The sequence below is a fragment of the Harpia harpyja genome, chromosome 4, assembly GCF_026419915.1.
Source record: "Harpia harpyja isolate bHarHar1 chromosome 4, bHarHar1 primary haplotype, whole genome shotgun sequence".
In the NCBI taxonomy this organism is placed as follows: domain Eukaryota; kingdom Metazoa; phylum Chordata; class Aves; order Accipitriformes; family Accipitridae; genus Harpia; species Harpia harpyja.
The window spans coordinates 46397844-46416902 of NC_068943.1; the positions used below are offsets into that span (position 1 = coordinate 46397844).

Consider the following 19059-nt stretch of genomic DNA (forward strand, 5'->3'; position numbering starts at 1 on the left):
CCAAAATCACAATAGGACTCAGTCCTGCCTTGCATCCTGGTTCTCAGGCAGATTGTGATGGGCACTATACACACAGTCTCACCTACCCAGGGATTTCCAAGTACTCTCTCCACAACACATCAGTCTGGGTGCTGCTAAGGAAGCCAGCCCCCTCAGTAACACACTCTAAGCAATCTCAGTTGGCTTATTTATGACATAGTAAATACTTGAAATATGAATAGCAAATATTTGAATACGAAGTAGTCAGCTGCTCCTTTTCCCACCTGCCAGGCACCTCTGTCCCCGCAGCAGGCACACACAAACATGTGCTGCGCCTTTCATCTGAGGAGGGGAAGAACTTCCCTCTTCAAGCTGTCAGCCCCACACGAGAAAGCAGCAAGGGCTCAGCCTCCCTGCTGAGGTTTCTGGTCCCCAGAAGAGTAGCCCCTTCATAAATTCTTGGGGACCACAGAAACAGCAGGTGAGCTCAGCCCTTGCCATGCAGGAGCATACCGTGGAGCAGGGCCAAAATAACACAGAATTAAAACAGCAGTAATGTATGCAAATGTGCAGCGCAGCAAACAGCAGAAGGATTCCCCGCAAGTGCTGTCACCTTCCATCACATCAGCCTGGTCATAGCTCTCCCAGGCAGCTCCCCCTCCCAGCCTCCCTCCTGCCCCGGTGTAACTAATGACTTCAATTCCCGAGAACCAAGGAGCTCGGCAAACATTTCCTGGCTCAAAACGGGCTCTGTCACTGCTGCCTGTGAAAGGAAAGAAGCCAGACAAATGGAGAACGAGATCTTCCTGGGAACAGGGATAACCAGTCAGAGGGTAATGCTGCTGAGCCCACAGATGGGGCCACTGCTGCACCCCTGCCCAACATGCCTTCACAGGAGGGCAGTCCCTCCCCAGAAGTCACAGGCTGCAGGAATCTCTGGACACATTTGAGAAGGTGAAGACAGCACCTGCCAGCAGGGAACCAGGGCTGATTTAAAGCCTTGTCTGTGAAATTACCAGAGACACTTGCCCCTCCTGTTGCCTCAGGATCCCCAGCAGTCTTCTACTTAAATGCCAGGCTGCATCCCACAGAGGACATCTCACATGGTCACAATACAAAGGCAGTCTTGTGGACACAGGAAAGTGGGATGACACATAATAGGCCATCTCCTCCCTCTGCACAGCGCAGTTCCCAAGGGAGCTCAGCAGGAGGATCTCCACACACATCAGCTTAGATCCAATGCCTGCTTCCAGCTCCTCACCATCACCCTCAGTGCAGCAGCAGGGCCAGCAAAGCAGGATGCCAGCACTTTAAATGCCTGTTAAATGAAGGGTGAAAGGAGCAGCCTCCCCACCGCTAGCAGAGAAGCCAGGTCTAGCAGGAAGCAGCCCACACAGCCTCTGCGAGCTACCACAGCTCCTGCCAAAACACACTAACCCAAAACCTCCAATGCTGTGTGCTCATGTAGCTGACCGAGGTGGTCTTTTTTTAAAAGAGAGTTTTTTGCCAATATATTCAAAGCAAGGCAAGCTCACTACGTGGAAGTAAGCACATGCCTACAACCCAGAGTCACTTCAGGCTAGCCTCTGTCTACAGACACAAAAGAGCAACCACAGTTCTGCAGGCAGCACCATTTCAAATCCACCTCTCTCCTCAAGACAGGTCTGTAACAAACTCAACGTGGCTGCTCCAACAAGACATTTGTATGCACGGCGACTGTGCTGCAGTGAGAGGGAGAGGGGGAGAACACAGCAGGCATATGTTTTGTTTTCTCTTCACATCTGATTATGCTCATTATTAGGCACAAGAGGACAGGTGTATTCTCCAGACACAACCTTACAAACTGGATTGCTCCTCTCTGCTGGACAGGTGGCAAGTCTGCCACTCAGGGTCTCCTCCAGTGCAGCTGATCAACTCACTTACAATCAGAGCAAGGCTGAGTAACCCCAGCTGGAGCCTGACCCCATGCCTCGCTGTGCGGCACACTTCCAGCCAACACACTGATAAGCTGAGATGGCATGGGAGAGGGGTAGCTGAGAGGGCTCAATAGGAACATGAGAATGAGGAAGCCAACTTGGCAACACACTGAGAAGACAAGGATAAAACCTCAAGATGCACAGCAGTCTTCTTCACTCACAACTACCCAATCATAGTTATGTCCCGGGCTAACATGGTCTAGGAAGCAGACACATGCATGCATACATACACTCCTTCATATGCCACAGACTCACTGAAAGGAGCCTATTTTTCCCACACCCTACAGGAAAGCAGGCAAGACAACCAAATGCTTAAAAATAAGCTTCCCTATACCAAAATCTATCAGAGGGAGTTAATCTCCTTTTTTTCCCAATTTATGCTATCTTGTTCTGTTACACAAATCCTTGCCATCTGCTTAAGAGAAAGAAAAGGACAAATATACTCACAAAAGAAAAAAGTAAGATAGACTCTGCTTCCCACCATTCCCCAGGAAAGCCATTTATCTACATTTGTAGTGGGGCAGGGAAAGCATACATGTGCACTTGCATGCATGCGCCCTTCACAAGCCACCTCTACTCAAAGTTTATGTTCTTTGTGTAGCTACCTGCACCTCATCTCTGCAGAAAAAAACATGCACTAGTAGTGCTGCTCTAATCCCTGAGACTTAACACATCACTTCTGTTTGCCTCTGCAAAGACGTTATGCTGATAGCATCGCCCTGTTTCTAGTGCACCACAATACAGTATTTTACCCTGCCTGTTCACAGATTGGTCCCTGATCACATACATAGCACTTACCTTGCACATGGGGCTGTCCAAAGCAGGAGACAGAACCCCCACATCCAGTACTTGCTCAGAAAGCCGACTCTGGAAGCCCAAGTCCTGAAGAAGAAAGCCAAAAAGGATCAGTGTCTGATGAGCATGCGCAGGTTTTGCCAGAGATCCTGAGACTAGGCCAAAATCCTAACACAGCTTGGAATCTACACTCACCATCCCTCTGACAGCAAGGCTTTTGTACCACTAGACATTTGAACAATTAGAAAGGTTTACAGCACGTAGGAGATGGCTACACTAAGACTCAGGCCCGCGTCCAAGCATAGGTCATAAGTGTACTGCAGACAGATGGCGAGTTGGGTTTTCTCTCTTTCCCAAGGTGCAGAGGCACAGGCAGGCAAGGTGGTTTATGCAGAGCTACCTGCTCGGACAATGGCAGACAAGGGTGCTCAGTAAATCAGGATTCCCTATGGGCTTGGCCCCCGGAAGCGTGCAGCACAGAGGTTCCTTTCACTGATGGTCCTTGAGGAAACTCTCCTTGCAAGGCCACGCAAGTACACGGTGGTATCGCAGGGTGATGAGCTCTGTCACGCTACCTGTGTGTGCTTCCATGCCACCAAGCACAGCAGGCAGGGGCAACACACAGCACATCCAAAGCAAGCAGATCTTCCCCCAGCCTCTACTGCTCTCATTTATGATAGCGCTGCAGATTGCCAGAGATTTTTCCTAAGAGTCAGCTCCTGCAAGTTGCCCACAAGCTATTCACTCTCTGAGATAATTCTCCCTCCTGGCAGAGTCTCTAGGGGTCCTTGCACTTGGCTGCACACAGGGAGCATGTGCGTGTGCGCGCACACATGCCCGCAAGCGAGCACTACAAAAGGTATTGTTTGAGGCTGCAGCCACTTGCCAACACACAGGCTTGTACTAACACCGATAAATAATGATATTCTCAGCCATTCGCTGGCCATGCCGCCTCTGCTCCCACTGGCAGATGGCGATGGCAGTTTCCTGCAGAGATGAAGAGATGCTGATGGGCATCCTCCCCCCTCATCTCAGGCCTGCCCTCCTGCATGTTCTCCCTCTGAGACCTGCAGGAGCCAGGTCTCCCGGCCATACAGACTCCCCTTAGAAAGAGCCACTGAGTCCCTTAAAGCATAATTTTTACACTGCTTATTATTTTCCTTTTTGCAATTATCTGAGTACCATCCCAGCTCTAAGTGACCTACTTTTCCAGGGATATTACCTCACCCACAGACAGAACCTGCTAAGTGCAGGATGACATTGCTGGCCTGTGCCACAGCTGTAAGGTCATCGCTTAGCAGTTAAGGAGTCAGGCAGTTGGACTGCAAGAGGTGGGCATAGCATTAATGTTCCCAGAGGAACATGAAGCCCACACCCAAGGGGCAAGGAGCTTTTAGTGACTCACCATAGGCCGAATCAGCTCACAGTCTGAGTGGTCAGAGACTTGCAAGTCCTCCCCACAGTCGCTGGTCTCGGATGCCTTTGAAAGCTAAGAGGAGATATGCATTACAGCCTGTACACATCTTACCCCTGCAGCTTCACCTAGGTGTTTCCAACAAGATGACAACTGATACTGGGAAGACAAATCTGGCCTCTCTATAACGTAGGGAAGAAAAGGTGAATGAACATCACAGGAAAGATGACACTAAGGGTGTGACCCACAAGACAAGCACAAAACACCACTTCACAGGAGGGCAGGGGCAGGAGATGGGACCAGGGAGGGCAAAGAAGTGCTCTTCAAATATCCCTGATAAAAGGCACTTGCTTACTGTCCTCTGTCCCTTCTGCAAGGATCTCTGCAGCTCTTGGAAGCCCCCAGCCCACCGCACAGAACAGCACCATGGTCTTAAAGGGACTTTAAAAGCACACCTTGCCATGCCTAACCACAGCAAGGAATCCTATGTTCCCAGCCATCCTGAAACAGTACATAACTATTCAACATGAACACCCATGGAGCCCTGCTGACTTCAGCAGAACTACCCAGATGCATAAAGCACGCAGGTGTTTGTAAAAGCAAAGCTTTCGACTTCAAGTTCTTCAGGACAGAGCATGTTTTCCAAGCTCAGTTTTACAGCTTATCCTTTCTTAAAGGCAGTACACATCAATAGAACTAGAAAAATCATCCAAATCAGCAGGAAGGAAGCTAGGTTGGAAAGAGAGAGTTTATCAGATCTCATATTCTAACATTTCCAGAAGACACTGAAGAAGAGTGGATAGCATGCATCTGTCTGGCACCCCAGTTGCAGGGGCCAGGCCATGAACCCATCTGCACCTTGTGACAGTTAATGGTTCTTCTCCTGCCAGAGACTGCACAATCAAACACCCAGGTTCAGCTGACCACAGTCAGCTGTTGGGCCAGTCCTCCTCCCAGAGAGTGCTAGAAAAGCCATGGGCAGACTGGAAGGTACTATGTTCGGCAGACCAGAGCTACAGCTCCGGTGCCAGCCCTGAGGTATCGTCCTTCCCCACTCTGACCTCACACCTCCCTGTCGTGTCCTTCTGCAGAGCTGCGGATATCGCAGCTGGCAGCTCACTTTACACTTTTGCCCCATCTCTGCATAAGCTGAGAAAAACAACAGAAGGAGAGAAACAAAGCAGCATGGACAGCTGGGCTTGGTGTGAACTTCATTATAAAACCTGCTTGCTTAGTACAGATGGCAGCACTGAAAGCCGAGACTTATTTCTCCTCCAAGACTCGAAACATGCGTCACAGTTCAGGGTTTTTGCCTGTTGGTTGCTTTGGACAGCACTTTGTGTATGCTTAAAAGAACGATTTCCTTGCTCCATACTAAAGATGCCAATCTGGGAACTCAGAGCACTTGTGCCCCCCCAGGAACACCCTGCTGATTAGGAAGGCGCTTACACTGACTTACAGAAAACAAGCAAGCACTCGAAAAGCTTTCCTGAATAAGGGCCTTACAAAGCAACAGGAACAGCCACAGCAGCTTCCACACCAAACCCAACCCATGCAGGCAGGTCTCTTACTTTGCCAGCATCCAGCCTGCTGTCTGTTTTCAGATCAGCTGCTGCTTCTTCCCTCATTTCGTTCACTATCTTTTCACCAACAGACACGTTGTCAACAGTGGCAGCCAGACTTGCCAGCTGATCTGCCTCAGCAGCTTCAGCAGCTGGAGATGCAACTCTAGGTTGCCCAGCACCACTGGGCACATCTGTCCCTGCTGCGCTCCTTTCCCCCAGAGACAGGAGCAGCTCATCAGCTGCAGAGATGTCACCTTCCACTTCAGCATCTTGCTTGCCCAGTAGTTCATTCCCAGTGAGTTTCCCATCGGACTCCTCCTTGTTCTGGCCAGACAGGCTACTGTCAGCATCTCCAGGAAGGACTTGAACTGGAGTCGGAGGGCACGCAGCATCAGAATCCAAGGAAGACTCTTGCCCTTCTTCAGCATGTTGTGATTTTAAAGACTCCTTCTAGGCAGCAAGTCAAACGCAATTATAGCTACAAGGTCCTTTTCCTCCTCTCTGGGAGGATGCAGGGGTCAGAAATAGCATGGGTTGTCCTACAGCAAGCAGCAAAATCGCAAAGCTTTGGGTGACTTCAAGAGCAGTTTGATTTCTTTTCATACAGTCCCTTTCAAAGGGAAGGAACTTCATTAAGGTAAATATACTCACTTCTTGGGCTCAGACTTTTTTTTTTTTAATCTGTTGCTTTTTTATTCACAGGGTGTCAGTGGATAAGAGTTAGCAGTGGCTGCTGCAAAGCCCATCAGCCGCTGGGAGCACCCTACGTGCTCTGCATTAGGCCCATTTATGCTTCCACATTGGATCTGTTCTGTGAGAGAGGGAAATTTGCAAGATACTAATACTGGACATTTAACTTCTGCCTGAATTTATAAGCAGAGGCGAGCAGGCAGGATGCAATCATCCACCTTCTGGCAGGACGAACTTGAGGGTGGGCACCAATTTAAGCCACTGCTCTGAGCTTAGAACGGGACGGTGACTAGCTAACACACTAGACTGAGAAATGGCAGAACCCACTGGCCTTGGGAAAAAACAATCCCGAAATAAAGCTTAGTCACCCAAAGGTTTGGCTGCCTCTCCCAGCAGTGGGGAGGCCCACAAAACTCACAATAAAAAGTGCAATAGCCAGGAGGAAGCAGGAAAAGGTTCCCTCATCAGTATGCAAACAAAACTGCTAGCACGTCCTACTTTCTCACTGTTTTATTAATGCTGTGGTGTTTTGTCAAACATTAGCTGCATCCTGTGTACAGCATGTACCATACACAGACCGCATATTTTAACGATGTATTTTTATCAAAGTGCAACTGGAATGCTGTCAGCTTTAAACCCGGAGCTGCAGCAAACTGAAAGAATGTCTCCTAGCATGTCATTTGTCTGAGAGACCTTCTCAGGGCTGAGAGAGCCATCCATCAGACTAGAGAGGAGGACAGAGAAATCTAATCACTGGGTACTTTCCAAAAAAACCTGCAGTTCAGAGCCTCACCTGCAAGTTGCTGAGTAATAAATGAAAGCTTATGGCCCCTTTCCAGTTCAGTGCCTGGTTAGCAGAGGTTCACAAACATGCTGCTGAATCACTAGCCACCCACATGAGGCTCTGCAAAGGCCTTGATAACACCTTTATTCCAGAACCCAGAAAAACGTGTGCAAGTACCATTTCTGCAGTGTTACTCCACTGAAGGAGTCCTCATTATGCTTCCTTTTATCTGGGGACTAGAGTGTCTGGAAAGTTGTGTGTCCTTTTGGACAGGCTTGCTTTAGAGTTTTCCTGAGGACCTCTTTCCAGGACATCTGACAGTGCCCAAGAAAACACATGCCAAATGAGACCAATCGGGATTCTTATGCTTGGAAAGAGTACACAGATATTTCCCTTCAAGGAGCAGACATGCCACAACAGAATATACCGATGTATCCAATAATACTGTGCACACAAAAAGATTTCTCTCCAGGCAAGCTTACCTCAGTTACTAAAATATCCCAGAAGAATTTCTTCAGCTGGTAGAATCATATTTTAAGGACAGATACAGACAAAACTTCTGTTAACTTTACACCTTCACAATCACAAATGCAACTGTCCAGAAGAGGGAACCATGCCAATCAAGAACACAGGTGGAAGAGGAGGGAGGTTTTCCTTGTGCAAAAACAGGCTATGGATTTCAGAGCTAGGACAATTCAGTCAGGTTATAATTAGCTTTAGCCACTCATCTCAAGAAACAGGATGACTACATCACCTCTTTGGACTTTAACATGTTGAACGTGAGAGATGACAACAAAAAATTTCACATTCTTCCTACCTCTAAAAGGAAAAAAAAAAAAGGAAAAAATCTCATACTGCATACAGAATGCCTTTGAAAGGCGACGTGCTCCCCCCTGGCTCCCTGATTTCAGGCTCTTCTCGGGCACAGAAGTACAGAGAGAGGGTTAGGTTTGCCAGACCTCATCTGCGTAGCATTTGCCCTTGGTTTTTAAGTTTACACCTCTCTCCACGTATGCAATACTTTAACCAGCAAAAGAAACAAACCAAGCAACTATCAGAGCCACACCACAACACTAGAAGCTGCCTACTGCATGCAAAGCTTCAGTGACACCATGCAAGCAGGACCGTGATGTCAGAGCACCACTCATCACCTCTCGCAGGCTGCCAGCCTCCTCTGCAGGACTCCTTCGGTGCTCAGGGTCAGCTTCAGCAACATCAGCTAACTGGCTGCCACAGTTTTCCTCCTCTGCTTTGCTGTTTTCCTAGCAGGTGGGGTAACACATCCACTAGCAAAAGTCCTCACATCACCTTTGCAAGCTGATAGGGTCACCCACCTGTGACAGGTCATTGCCCTGCGTATCACCCCCTACAGACACCCCTGGAGCAGAAAGCTCTCCAGCTGAACAGCTTTCCAGCCTCTGCTCAGGAGCTCACAGGCCCACATTCCCAAACATCAAACTGTTTCTGCTCTGCATGCCTTACTGCTGCTGCTTTTCCTGCTGGCCAGCTCAATGAACTTGCTGTTCTACCAGACTCTTCCCAGCTCAGGGCTCCCTGCAAGCCATGGCTCACTACAGCACTCCTCAGCCATGCTCCCGCAGCATGGGAGCAAGCAAGGCTATGACCACAGCAACCATTCATCCCCTTTTACCAGTCGTCCCTGTGCTATTTTATAGATGTCTTTGTTTCCTGGGAACCAGCAGCATTGCTTCCTCCACAGACATCTCTGCAGTAACACACAAGCTGTATTGCGCAATGTTTATTTACAGAGACAGCTCCCTTTCACACATCTCCATCTGGTAAAGAAGCCTTGCATGGTAATTTCCCACCACACAAAAGACCCCCTTGACTCCCAATGTTTACCCAGAGATTGACCTGGACAGAAGGCAAAGTACTAAACCTCCCAAGCTGCAAGTGCTGCATCAGGGGATCACTTCTGCTGCCATGGGACCCTCTCCCCAGGCACCCAGAGATGCTTCCAGACCTTTTCTTCCTCTTGCCCCTTCCAGCAGTATCCCAAAGCCCTTTTGTATTTTAGGGCAGTCTCACATGCCTGCAGCAACTATTCCCTCACAGGAATTCAGAAAGCAAGAAAGCTGGGTTCGGGTGAGAGCTAACCTCACGAGCAGCCAAGCAAGCCAATCTGCCTAGAAGAGGCCCTCTTTCCAAGAGTACATTCCAACTACTACACATAAACCTCACATGTCAACTTCTCCAGCATCTGACTTGGGTTTTGTTTTCAGTGCCTTTTTCCCCAGTTAACTTACTCCTTGCTCCAGAAAAGCCCACTAAGGGGGGGTAGCATTTCTTTCCATCTCTCCTCCCTCTTTCCCAGATGCTCATGCCATCGTCAATGCAGCCTCCGCTCTTACCCAACATCCTTGCATCTCAGCAAGTCACTAAAACCCCAAGCTAATTTTCTTTGAATATAGAATCCACAGGCTACACAAAGCCAGTTTTTTCAGCACCTCACCCCGTTACTGCTTAGGTTTCCCCCTGTAGGGCTTGCTGTACAAATCCTTTCCTCCTCTCCGTTCTGTAAGGAAGCTGGAGAATGGCTTGGGCTGCAGGCTGCGGCTCGCTCATAGGAGTGCTTTTCTACTGCCATCTCATGGAACTACAAAAGAATTATATTTTCCAGTGGGGCACGAATATCTTATCAGGACTAAGATATCACCCAACTGGGTTAACAGAGCCTGGCTGTTGGGCAGCAATTGCCATTTCATAGTGGAAATGATAATAGATTCCTGAAGCCCTGCCGCGGCACTGAAATGCCAAGACATGTCTTTGTTCCTGGACACATTAACTTTTCAGTGACGAATTGGGCCCTGACAGGCTGCTGCTTGTTTGGAGATGAGAGAGTCAGGCCTTTCTTTTCCACATCCACTTTAGCATAAGCCTTTGCAGTTTCTGCCCAGCACTGTGAATGGATTCTCCAGCAAAGTACTTTACAGCTTAATTTTTGTATGCTGTGAAAAGGATAAGGGAAATGCTGTAAAACACTTTAAAAATAAATTAATTTGCTTTTCAGATACTGGAACAGAATTTTCAAAGCAGTGAGAAAGGATTAATGTCAGCACAGTTGGGCCAAATCACCAGAGCTGCTTGCAACGCACTTCCCATTGTGCCCTTGTCATCTTAAGCCTGATCACCCCTAAGAAAGCGCTGGCAGAGAGCGCACACCCACATGGAAGGCAAAATGTCTGCACAAAGCCATGCGTGTACTGAACCCGTTGCTGATGCTCCATGTCAGAGCCATGGAATTTATCAGCAGTGCAAGACAAAAGAAAACAGGTTTTAGGTGGCCATGCGTGGTCCACATGGAAGCTTCTAAGATTCTTGTGGAACTGCATGACAGTGCAAGAATGGCATTTCCAGAGTACATTCCCCTCTCCTCTCCCCAGTGCCACCATTGCAACTTCAGCTGAGAATGAGCCTTCTTTCCACACTCACTGAAAAAAGTAATATGGAAGCAAATGGTGCCTCTTCCTCAACAAGCCTTCCTCCCACAGCAAGAATGGTGGCACCTCTCTGATGTGAGACCCCCTCCTTTCTGCTGCTCCTTGGAAGAGCTGACTTCCAGCTTGCCTGTCACACCTACGTGGCTTTTGGTTTCTCTGCTTTAGAATGAAACAAAGCTCCACCCTGTGCAAAGATGCTGTCTTCTCCAATCCCATCTACCAAACCACAAGCATTCTCCTTCAAGCGCAAACTTGCCTTTGATACCCACACCACTGTCCCCTGTGGACCGCATCTGGCTTCTCAGACACTTCCCCCAGCCCTTCCTCTCCATCAGTCTGCTCCAGGCTGTTCCTGCTTGTAAGTGATATGCAAAACTCGCCCCTTGGGCACGTCTCCTGCACTCTCACTCCCCAGCCCAGGCACTGGCTGGGCAGTGCCACAGCTCCTCTTCTGCCCGTCTCGCATCACCCACATTCATACCTCAGAGTCAAAGCTGCCTCCCAGGGCGCTGACATCCACATGCAGGTTTTTGAACAGTCTTGCTGTCCCATGGAGACTCTAAAGGTATTAAAAAAAGGAGATGACCAACACTGAGTTCTGACCCCTGCAATCCCACAGGAGGAACTGGGGAATCAGTGAAATAAGGCAGCAGACCTATAGCAATATGCCAAGGCAATAAGCCTACAGCCAATTTGTTTTGGAAATACATCGTGGCAGACATTGATTTATAGGGAGTACAAGGAGAAAACAGGATTAGATACTTTTTGGTGATCAAACAACACACAGAGGAAGTGCAGCACAAATTAAGGCCCAGAATCAAATGGAACAGCCACAGCCCATCATCAGCTGTTACCAACAGAGCATCACAGTTTTTCATTCCTTGAGGCTTCATGCACTACGGTTACCAACACGCATTAAGAGCTGAGGCACACAACCTACCTCATTCTTGCTTTCTCCCTCTTCGTTTCTCCCTTTATCTGGAGCCGCTGTGTTCAAGGAACTCTTCTCTTCACAGACCAAGCCCAGCAACTTCTTGGTCTGGCTTGTGGGCTTACAGGTCTCTGCAGGCTGTCAAGTCAGAAAGAAAGGGAAGCAAGAGGACAGCTGAAGTGAAAGAGGAGATACAAACCCACTGAGACACTGGCCAGCAGCAGGAAAGCTGCTCAGTTCTGAGAAGGCGCTCAGGATTACGCTGCTACCCTTGTTCTGGTAGAGCCACGTCCAGGTGGGAGATGTATTCTTTATGAGGCACGCTTTCCCTTACACCAAAGAGGCTCCTGTCCTTGAGAAGCACATCTGCAAAACCTGCCTGTGCCTAAAACACTGATTCAGCCAAGACCATAATAAAACAAGATGTTTGAAATGGCCAGTGACAAAACTTAACTCAGCAAGAAGAAAACCTTCAGTGGAGGTGTTGATTTGTATAATGTTTTGCACATATTGTTTTGTTTTCCTTTAAAAGATCAATTCATTACCACTTAACACATCTGTTTTGTTGACCCAAAGGTCGCATTCTGTAAATAATCATTCGACATGATTGTCAGTCTTGCATTCATCCAGAAAATTGTTCTTTTAATTTTTTTATTCTCAGCAAATAGTTAGGTGAAAACATTATTTATTAGATTACATTATCTGTAGTGTATGTCATGCTTCATTTGGACACAAATCAAAGTTCTACTAAAATGAACTTAACAGACTTTTTCCCCCAACAGTAACTGAAACAATTCTTTCTTTAAATCTGCTAAACATAGCAGAAGAAAGCTCACCACAAGTTTAGCACTGGGCTCCCTAGAAATAGCAAAAGAAAAGAAATATAGTGAAAGACAGAGTAGGAAAGTGGTTTTTTAACAGACAAAAGTATTTCAAAACTGACGAGAGATCACCAATACCATCATTTAAGTTTAAGTATCACCATGCCTGTGACCTTTTGCAGAGCGTGCTTGCCAGGGCACGTTCCCAGAGAAGACAGAGCCTTACCTGAGTCCCCGCTTTGGCCACAAGGCTGGAGTCCACCGAGCTCCCCACATCCGAGTTCACCGACCCGCGAAGGATGCCAGCCGGAGATGCTGCAAGGCCACGCAGTGGAGCGAGGTTCCCCAGGGGCACCTGGACGGGTGTTAGCAGGGTGCCTGAGGACTGGAGCGTGCAGAAGGGACTCACTGAGAGGACAGCACGGGTGCACAGCTTACACTCCGTATCTCAGAAAGGGAGAAAGCCCTCCCCTGTGCAAACACTGGCTGCTGATACTAAACCCACCACCACTGAAAAACTGCTTGCGAGACCCCACACCCGGCCATCACCAGCACACGAGAGACGTACGGAATAGCTGTTTGATTTACTCACACATAGAATCATAGAATCATTTTGGTTGGAAAAGACCTTCAAGATCATCGAGTCCAACCATTAACCATGCCCCCCATGTTGCCTTCCAAAGGCCCATCTGAATATGACAATTTACAGCAGCAAAGCAATTCAAAAAATAAATGGGCATTACTCCAAAACTGATGCGAGAGAACAACAACAGCCACACTAGCTCACGCATCTGCATGTACCCACACTCGGCACCCTCTAGGAGAGGCTCCTACCCAACATCACGCACGCAAGGCAAACTGGGCAGCTTTGCCTCTGTTTGCCCTGCTACTCTGCACATCATGAAACGAGTGAAGTAGAAACCACTCTGATGGCAAGAAGCCTCCTACTCTTCACAAGCTGCAACTACCACCTCTTTTTAGACCGAAATCCAGGATGCTTCCTCACCTTACACCAGTGGAAAAGTTACAGGCTGAGGAAAGCAGCTCTGCCGCAGCACATCCGTGAGAAGCTCCTGAAAGCATCTCCCCCTTTCAAAGCACTGCAAGAGCCCTGGGAGCCATCCAACATCCTCACCTCCGAGCAACATGTGCTTGACATATCAACTTATCTTCACCCAGAAATGTGACCATTCCCTTTGACTTTGTGGAATTCCCCACCCAAGTAGTCTCACCCTGCAATACGCTGCACAGGTGAAGCTAGAAGGAAAACATGCTAGGATTTCCTCTGTAGTGTGCCAGTACAGCCAAGTGCTGTTGCTTCAGCAGAGCACGCGTGCATTCAGAAATCACAGTTCCTGTACTCTGTACCCACACAAGATTACAGACCAAGAACAGAGTTAATTCGCTTGCACGCTGAGGGATGGGGAGAGGGAAGTGAATACACACTGATCCTTCTTCCACCTAGTCACTGCCACAGCAACAGTAACAAAATAAATCACACATGCTCAGCTTAACTAATTGTTTTCTACAGATGGCCATTAGCTACATGTATGGAACAGAGGATGCTAGCTATCGTTCAGCAAAGACAAACTCACTTCCATGGGGCTAATTAAAACTTTCAGGATAATCTGCAGTTTATCTGATATTTATAGTCATAGTTCTTATCAGCTAACTGAGCACTACCACATGCTGGTAATTAGAAACCTGAGCTAGCGATTTGGTGGAGCCGCAGCTGGGTACCAGCAACAGTAGAGCCAAGCAATTCATTAATATTACACACAGTGACCTTTCAGCTCTTTTTTTTTTTTTTTTTGTTCAGAACAGGAGATTTGGAGTTCTTATTAAATTGAGGCAATTACTCATGGATGAAGACAAGCCAACCTGGAACATTCTTCCCAGTGAAGGGCAGGATCCTGCTACAGAGAGAGAGAAAGAGTTTGGGCAAAATAGCACAAAATTGTCCAGCTATTCACAGGGGAAGAAGGAGAAAGTCCCATTTATAGATGGGCCTGTCACACCTGTAAGCTGCCTCAGTGTCCTAAGACCACAGTGGCAGCAGTCCAAGGACTAAATTGTGCTCAGACAAGTCATTACTGCACCCACATGCAAAACAACAGTCCGTAACCAGTGGGAATAATCTTTCTCTTGTTTGAGAAAGCTAATTCATTCAAACTTTTTCCTGTTTTTCTTTCATTTAAGAGGGAAGAGATTCCATTTCTCAAGCTACTGGACATGGATGCAGCAGAGCTGGCTGTGACTTATGGTTTCTGTATCACCGTAACCAACTCAATCACTCTGAGACTCGAGATTCAGCAACCAAAATGAAGCTAAAAATAGCTGAATAAGCCATTACCCCTCAATTTAGATTGTGGGATCTCCAGGGAAAAGACTGACTTTGTAGCATGCTTACTACAAAGAGTCATAGAGCCAAAATTAAAGATGATTTTGCATTCTATGTTGCCATCCCACTTGATTTACTGCCCATCACCTGTTTTTGAGTTCAGAAGGCACTTCATGTCCTTGCAAAACTAAAACAAGGCATGAGTTGTGCAGTGTTTGCCACACAAGGAAGACAACAAACAACGGCTTTTTCAAGCTACCCCCGAGCTTTAGGAAAGCCACTATAACTAATGCCACATCTGCTTCTGTGACCTCCAACAGGAGGTTTTTTGCCCCTTTTCTCCTGAAAATTAGCTTGGAAGCAAGTTTTCACACTCCTAATTCTCCAGAAATGTTTACAATGGAAGGGCCATCACAAAGGACTTTGTCCTACCTCATTCCCACCTGCTCCTTCACTAACATCTATTTTGCTGCAACTCCCCGCAGTTTCTCTGGTTTGGGTCACCGCCACTTTCACATGCTGACAGAGCCTGTTGCTCCCCTGGCACTCAACCCACACTCCAGAAGCTTGATCTGTCCTCCCATTTCCTCCCTTTGCTTCTCTTTGTACTCCAGCACCATTAGACTTCTGGGCAGTGCATTTCCCACAAAAATCCACCATAACACTGACATGGTCAGGTTCTGGTCTGTGGCACCATTTCATATCCTCAGCGCTACGCTCCCTCTCTGGCTTCTGGGCAGGACTTGGTGACTGAGCCGAGGATGACCCCAGGAGGGGACGAGACAACAGAGGCTCTTCTGCAATGGAGCACGCGTCCTTCCGTCTCCCAGACTCATGGTGCGGACAGAAGCGGTGGCTCGCTCCCAGTACCTGTGGTGCATGATCATTATGAGAACTGCCTGAATCACTGCTAGCACACTCTGATATCAAACCACTGCCTTCGTCATTTCTCCAGCTATCTTTAGCAGCTGAAAAGACACATTTTGATGTGGGGTCCATTGCAGAATGAAGTTCCACAGCAACTCCTCTATTTGCATCTACCCCTTGGAAGCAGGGTAGTATATCTGTGGTATCTTGAGGGACTGTGGAGTTATGCTCTAGCATACCATTGCTACTGGCTACTTCTATATCTGCTCCTACTTCCATCAGCTCCATCTGCTTTGAACCCTTCCTCTCAGGTCTGCCGATTGTCTCATTGCTCTTGTACACACTGATGGCTTGACCCAAAGCCTCATCTCGAACTTTCCTCTTACTTCCACTCTCAGATAACTTGCGGGATCTCAGCTCTTCCTGAGCACATGGAGTATCAATTGTCTCCTGCAAACCCCAGTCGTATGCGAGACTGGCATCAAAGAGAGTCATTTCATTGTTCCAGCAGTAAAAGCTTTCTTCTTCTCTGGCTTGCAATATGCCTGGGCTTCTTTCCACATCCCCATCTGTTCCTGTAGATTTCTCTCTGACTGAGAGGTGATGATCAGGCTTATGGACACACTCACCCATCACGTCCTTCATCTTCTGCTTTTCTTTCAGCTCTTCACCCTCAAAGAGTAGGATTTTGTCTTCAAGGGCCTCTAGCAGAGTTTTGACATTCTGAAAGTCTCATGAATAGGATTTCTTTGACACACACAAAGGTTGCACTGGTGGCCTAACCTCTAAATCATCAGACAGTGAGTCAGAAGAGTCAAGACAAAGCTTTTCTTGCGTTTCTAAAGGCGTATAGTGGTCCTGGTGGATGCCTACACCAAAGCTGGTAAAAGAGTGGCCTTTTTCTAAAATTTTCTCCACATCACATAAGGTCTGGCATGGTCTGCTGAGCTTGGGAGCAAGGAAAGGGATGCAGTTTGTTTGGCCACGTGCCTGCAAATAGCCTCCTTGGATCACTGTATTGGTTTTGTGTGGCAAGGTTTTGGTAGCGGGTGGGGTTACAGGGGTGGCTTCTGTAAGAAGCTGCTGGAAGCTTCCCCTGTGTTCGACAGAGCCCATACCAGCCGGCTCTAAGACAGACCCGCCGCCGGCCAAGGCCGAGCCAATCAGCGATAGTGGTAACGCCTCTGTGATAACATTTTTAAGAAGGAAAAAAAGTTGGGACGGCGGTATTCGGCAGCCGGAGAGAGGAGTGAGAACATGTAAGAGAAACAACCCTGCGGACACCAAGGTCAGTGAAGAAGGAGGGGGAGGAGATGCTCCAGGCGCCGGAGCAGAGATTCCCCTGCAGCCCGTGGTGAAGACCATGGTGAGGCAGGCTGTCCCCCTGCAGTCCATGGAGGTCCACGGTGGAGCAGATATCCACCTGCAGCCCGTGGAGGACCCCACGCCGGAGCAGGTGGGTTCCCGAAGGAGGCTGTGACCCCGTGGGAACCCCGCGCTGGAGCAGGCTCCTGGCAGGACCTGCGGATCTGTGGAGAGAGGAGCCCACGGAGCAGGTTTTCTGGCAGGACTTGTGACCCCGTGGGGGGCTCACGCTGGAGCAGTCTGTGCCTGAAGGACTGCACACCGTGGAAAGGACCCATGCTGGAGCAGTTCGTGAAGAACTGCAGCCCGTGGGAAGGACCCACGTTGGAGAAGTTCGTGGAGGACTGTCTCCCGTGGGTGGGACCCCACGCTGGAGCAGGGGAAGAGTGTGATGAGTCCTCCCCCTGAGGAGGATGAAGCGGCAGAAAATAATGTGTGATGAACTGACCGTAAACCCCATCCCCGTCCCCCTGTGCCGCTGGGGGGGTGGTAGAGAATCCGGGAGTGAAGTTGTGCCCGGGAAGAAGGGAGGGGTGGAGGGAAGGTGTTCTGAGATTTGGTTTTATTTCTCATTACCCTACTCCGGTTGATTTGTAATAAATCAAGTTAATTTTTCCCCAAACTGAGTCTGTTTTGCCCGTGACGGTAATTGGTGAGTGATCTCTCCTATCCTTATCTCGACCCACAAGCTCTTTGTTATATTTTCTCTCCCCTGTCCAGTTGAGAAGGAGGGGGAGTGATAGAACAGCTCTGGTGGGCACCTGGCATCCAGCCAGGGTTAACCCATCACAATCACTTATGTCCGATGGTCTCCCTCTGCCTTCGTCAAGGCAGCCTTCATCCCTAATCTGGCTATCTGGATCTGGCTCAGGACTCTCCTGCCCACAGGGCAGGATGGCAGAGGGCATTTGACAAAAGGATGTTGAAGGAAGAATCCCTGGCTGTGTTTCCTAAGTAGATAAATATTAGCAAATAACTAAGACGTATCGCATATTACTATATACAGCCTTATCTATCTAAAGCACAGATATATACTTATTTAATACACAATTGATACATAAATAGGTCTGTACATTTTTGAGCACTTGCAAGTACATGTACACATAGAAAAAAAAGCGCTCAAGTGAAAGCTTGAGGCTGAGTTGAAGAGGTCTATGCCTTGAGCAACAACACAAGGCACCATCTTTCCCCAAGGAGACTGATCTCATTACCAGCAAACGGAAGATAGGGATGATCTGCTGTCACTCGGGATATAAGGGGAATTCAGTTACACTTGGAGATATCAATAGCAAAGCAGATTAACCTCACGTGTCTAAACCTGCATTTGCTGCCTGTATATCATAGCAACACATGCACGGACACCGCATAAACACCGTTTGTTGTCCTCTCCTAGGAAAGAAATCTTTCCAGCACTCCAAATATCTGCTGCCAAGAATAGCACCAGCATCCTTGGCTGGTACCACACCCTTCTCAGCAAGACCATCACAGGGCTGTGGCACCCCTGCTCCCAGCAGGTCCTTCTAAACCAAAACTTCCCAACTGTCATGGGTTTGTGCCCCCACTTCTGTTGGATTTTCATCAAACTCACAAACCTGCTGGACAGGATCCCTTGTCAGGGGATTGCTGTTCCAATCCCCAAGCAGCAATGGCACAGGATCACCCTCTAGGTCACAGCCACTTGTTCATCCTCCACCCAGCCCTCCCCAGAAGCACCGCAAGCAGAGCCTACTCACAGTGGGTCGCTTCAGTGACTGCTTCTCCTTCTTGTCTTTCTTCTTCTTCTTGTCTTTCTTTTTCATGCTGCCACATGCCAGCAGTTTCTCTCGCTCCAGAATGACGAGCTCTCTGTAGCGATCATCGCAGGGGTGGTCCCACGTGGACTGGCCGTTAGCAAAATTGAAGTAATAGATATCACCAGTGATATCTTGGCTATATGGGAAAAACAGCATGAAAAGGTGAAAGAGCACATACGAATATAGCTGCATGTACCAGGACATCTTACTGGGTCATGTGACCACCTTATGGTCAGCAAAGGAGGGGTGCAACGTCTCCAAGAGTCCAAAGACGCAT

General features: G+C 48.3%; 1 protein-coding gene across 8 annotated transcripts in view; it reads right to left on the minus strand.

The window, feature by feature from the left end:
* Positions 1–19059, minus strand: part of CEP164 (centrosomal protein 164) — a 42103-nt gene that overhangs the window by 20314 nt on the left and 2730 nt on the right. For 4 of the 8 annotated variants that reach the window (XM_052786634.1, XM_052786627.1, XM_052786629.1 and 1 more), the window contains exons 4-11: positions 18723–18918; positions 12643–12801; positions 11605–11733; positions 11146–11223; positions 8355–8465; positions 5736–6179; positions 4156–4239; positions 2754–2837 (exon numbers count right to left, since the gene is read on the minus strand). In XM_052786634.1, coding sequence (XP_052642594.1) covers positions 2754–2837; positions 4156–4239; positions 5736–6179; positions 8355–8465; positions 11146–11223; positions 11605–11733; positions 12643–12801; positions 18723–18918 — 1285 coding nt within the window. The remainder of the gene's footprint in view (positions 1–2753; positions 2838–4155; positions 4240–5735; positions 6180–8354; positions 8466–11145; positions 11224–11604; positions 11734–12642; positions 12802–18722; positions 18919–19059) is intronic. The other 4 variants (XM_052786631.1, XM_052786633.1, XM_052786632.1 and 1 more) reach the window with 4 other exon arrangements.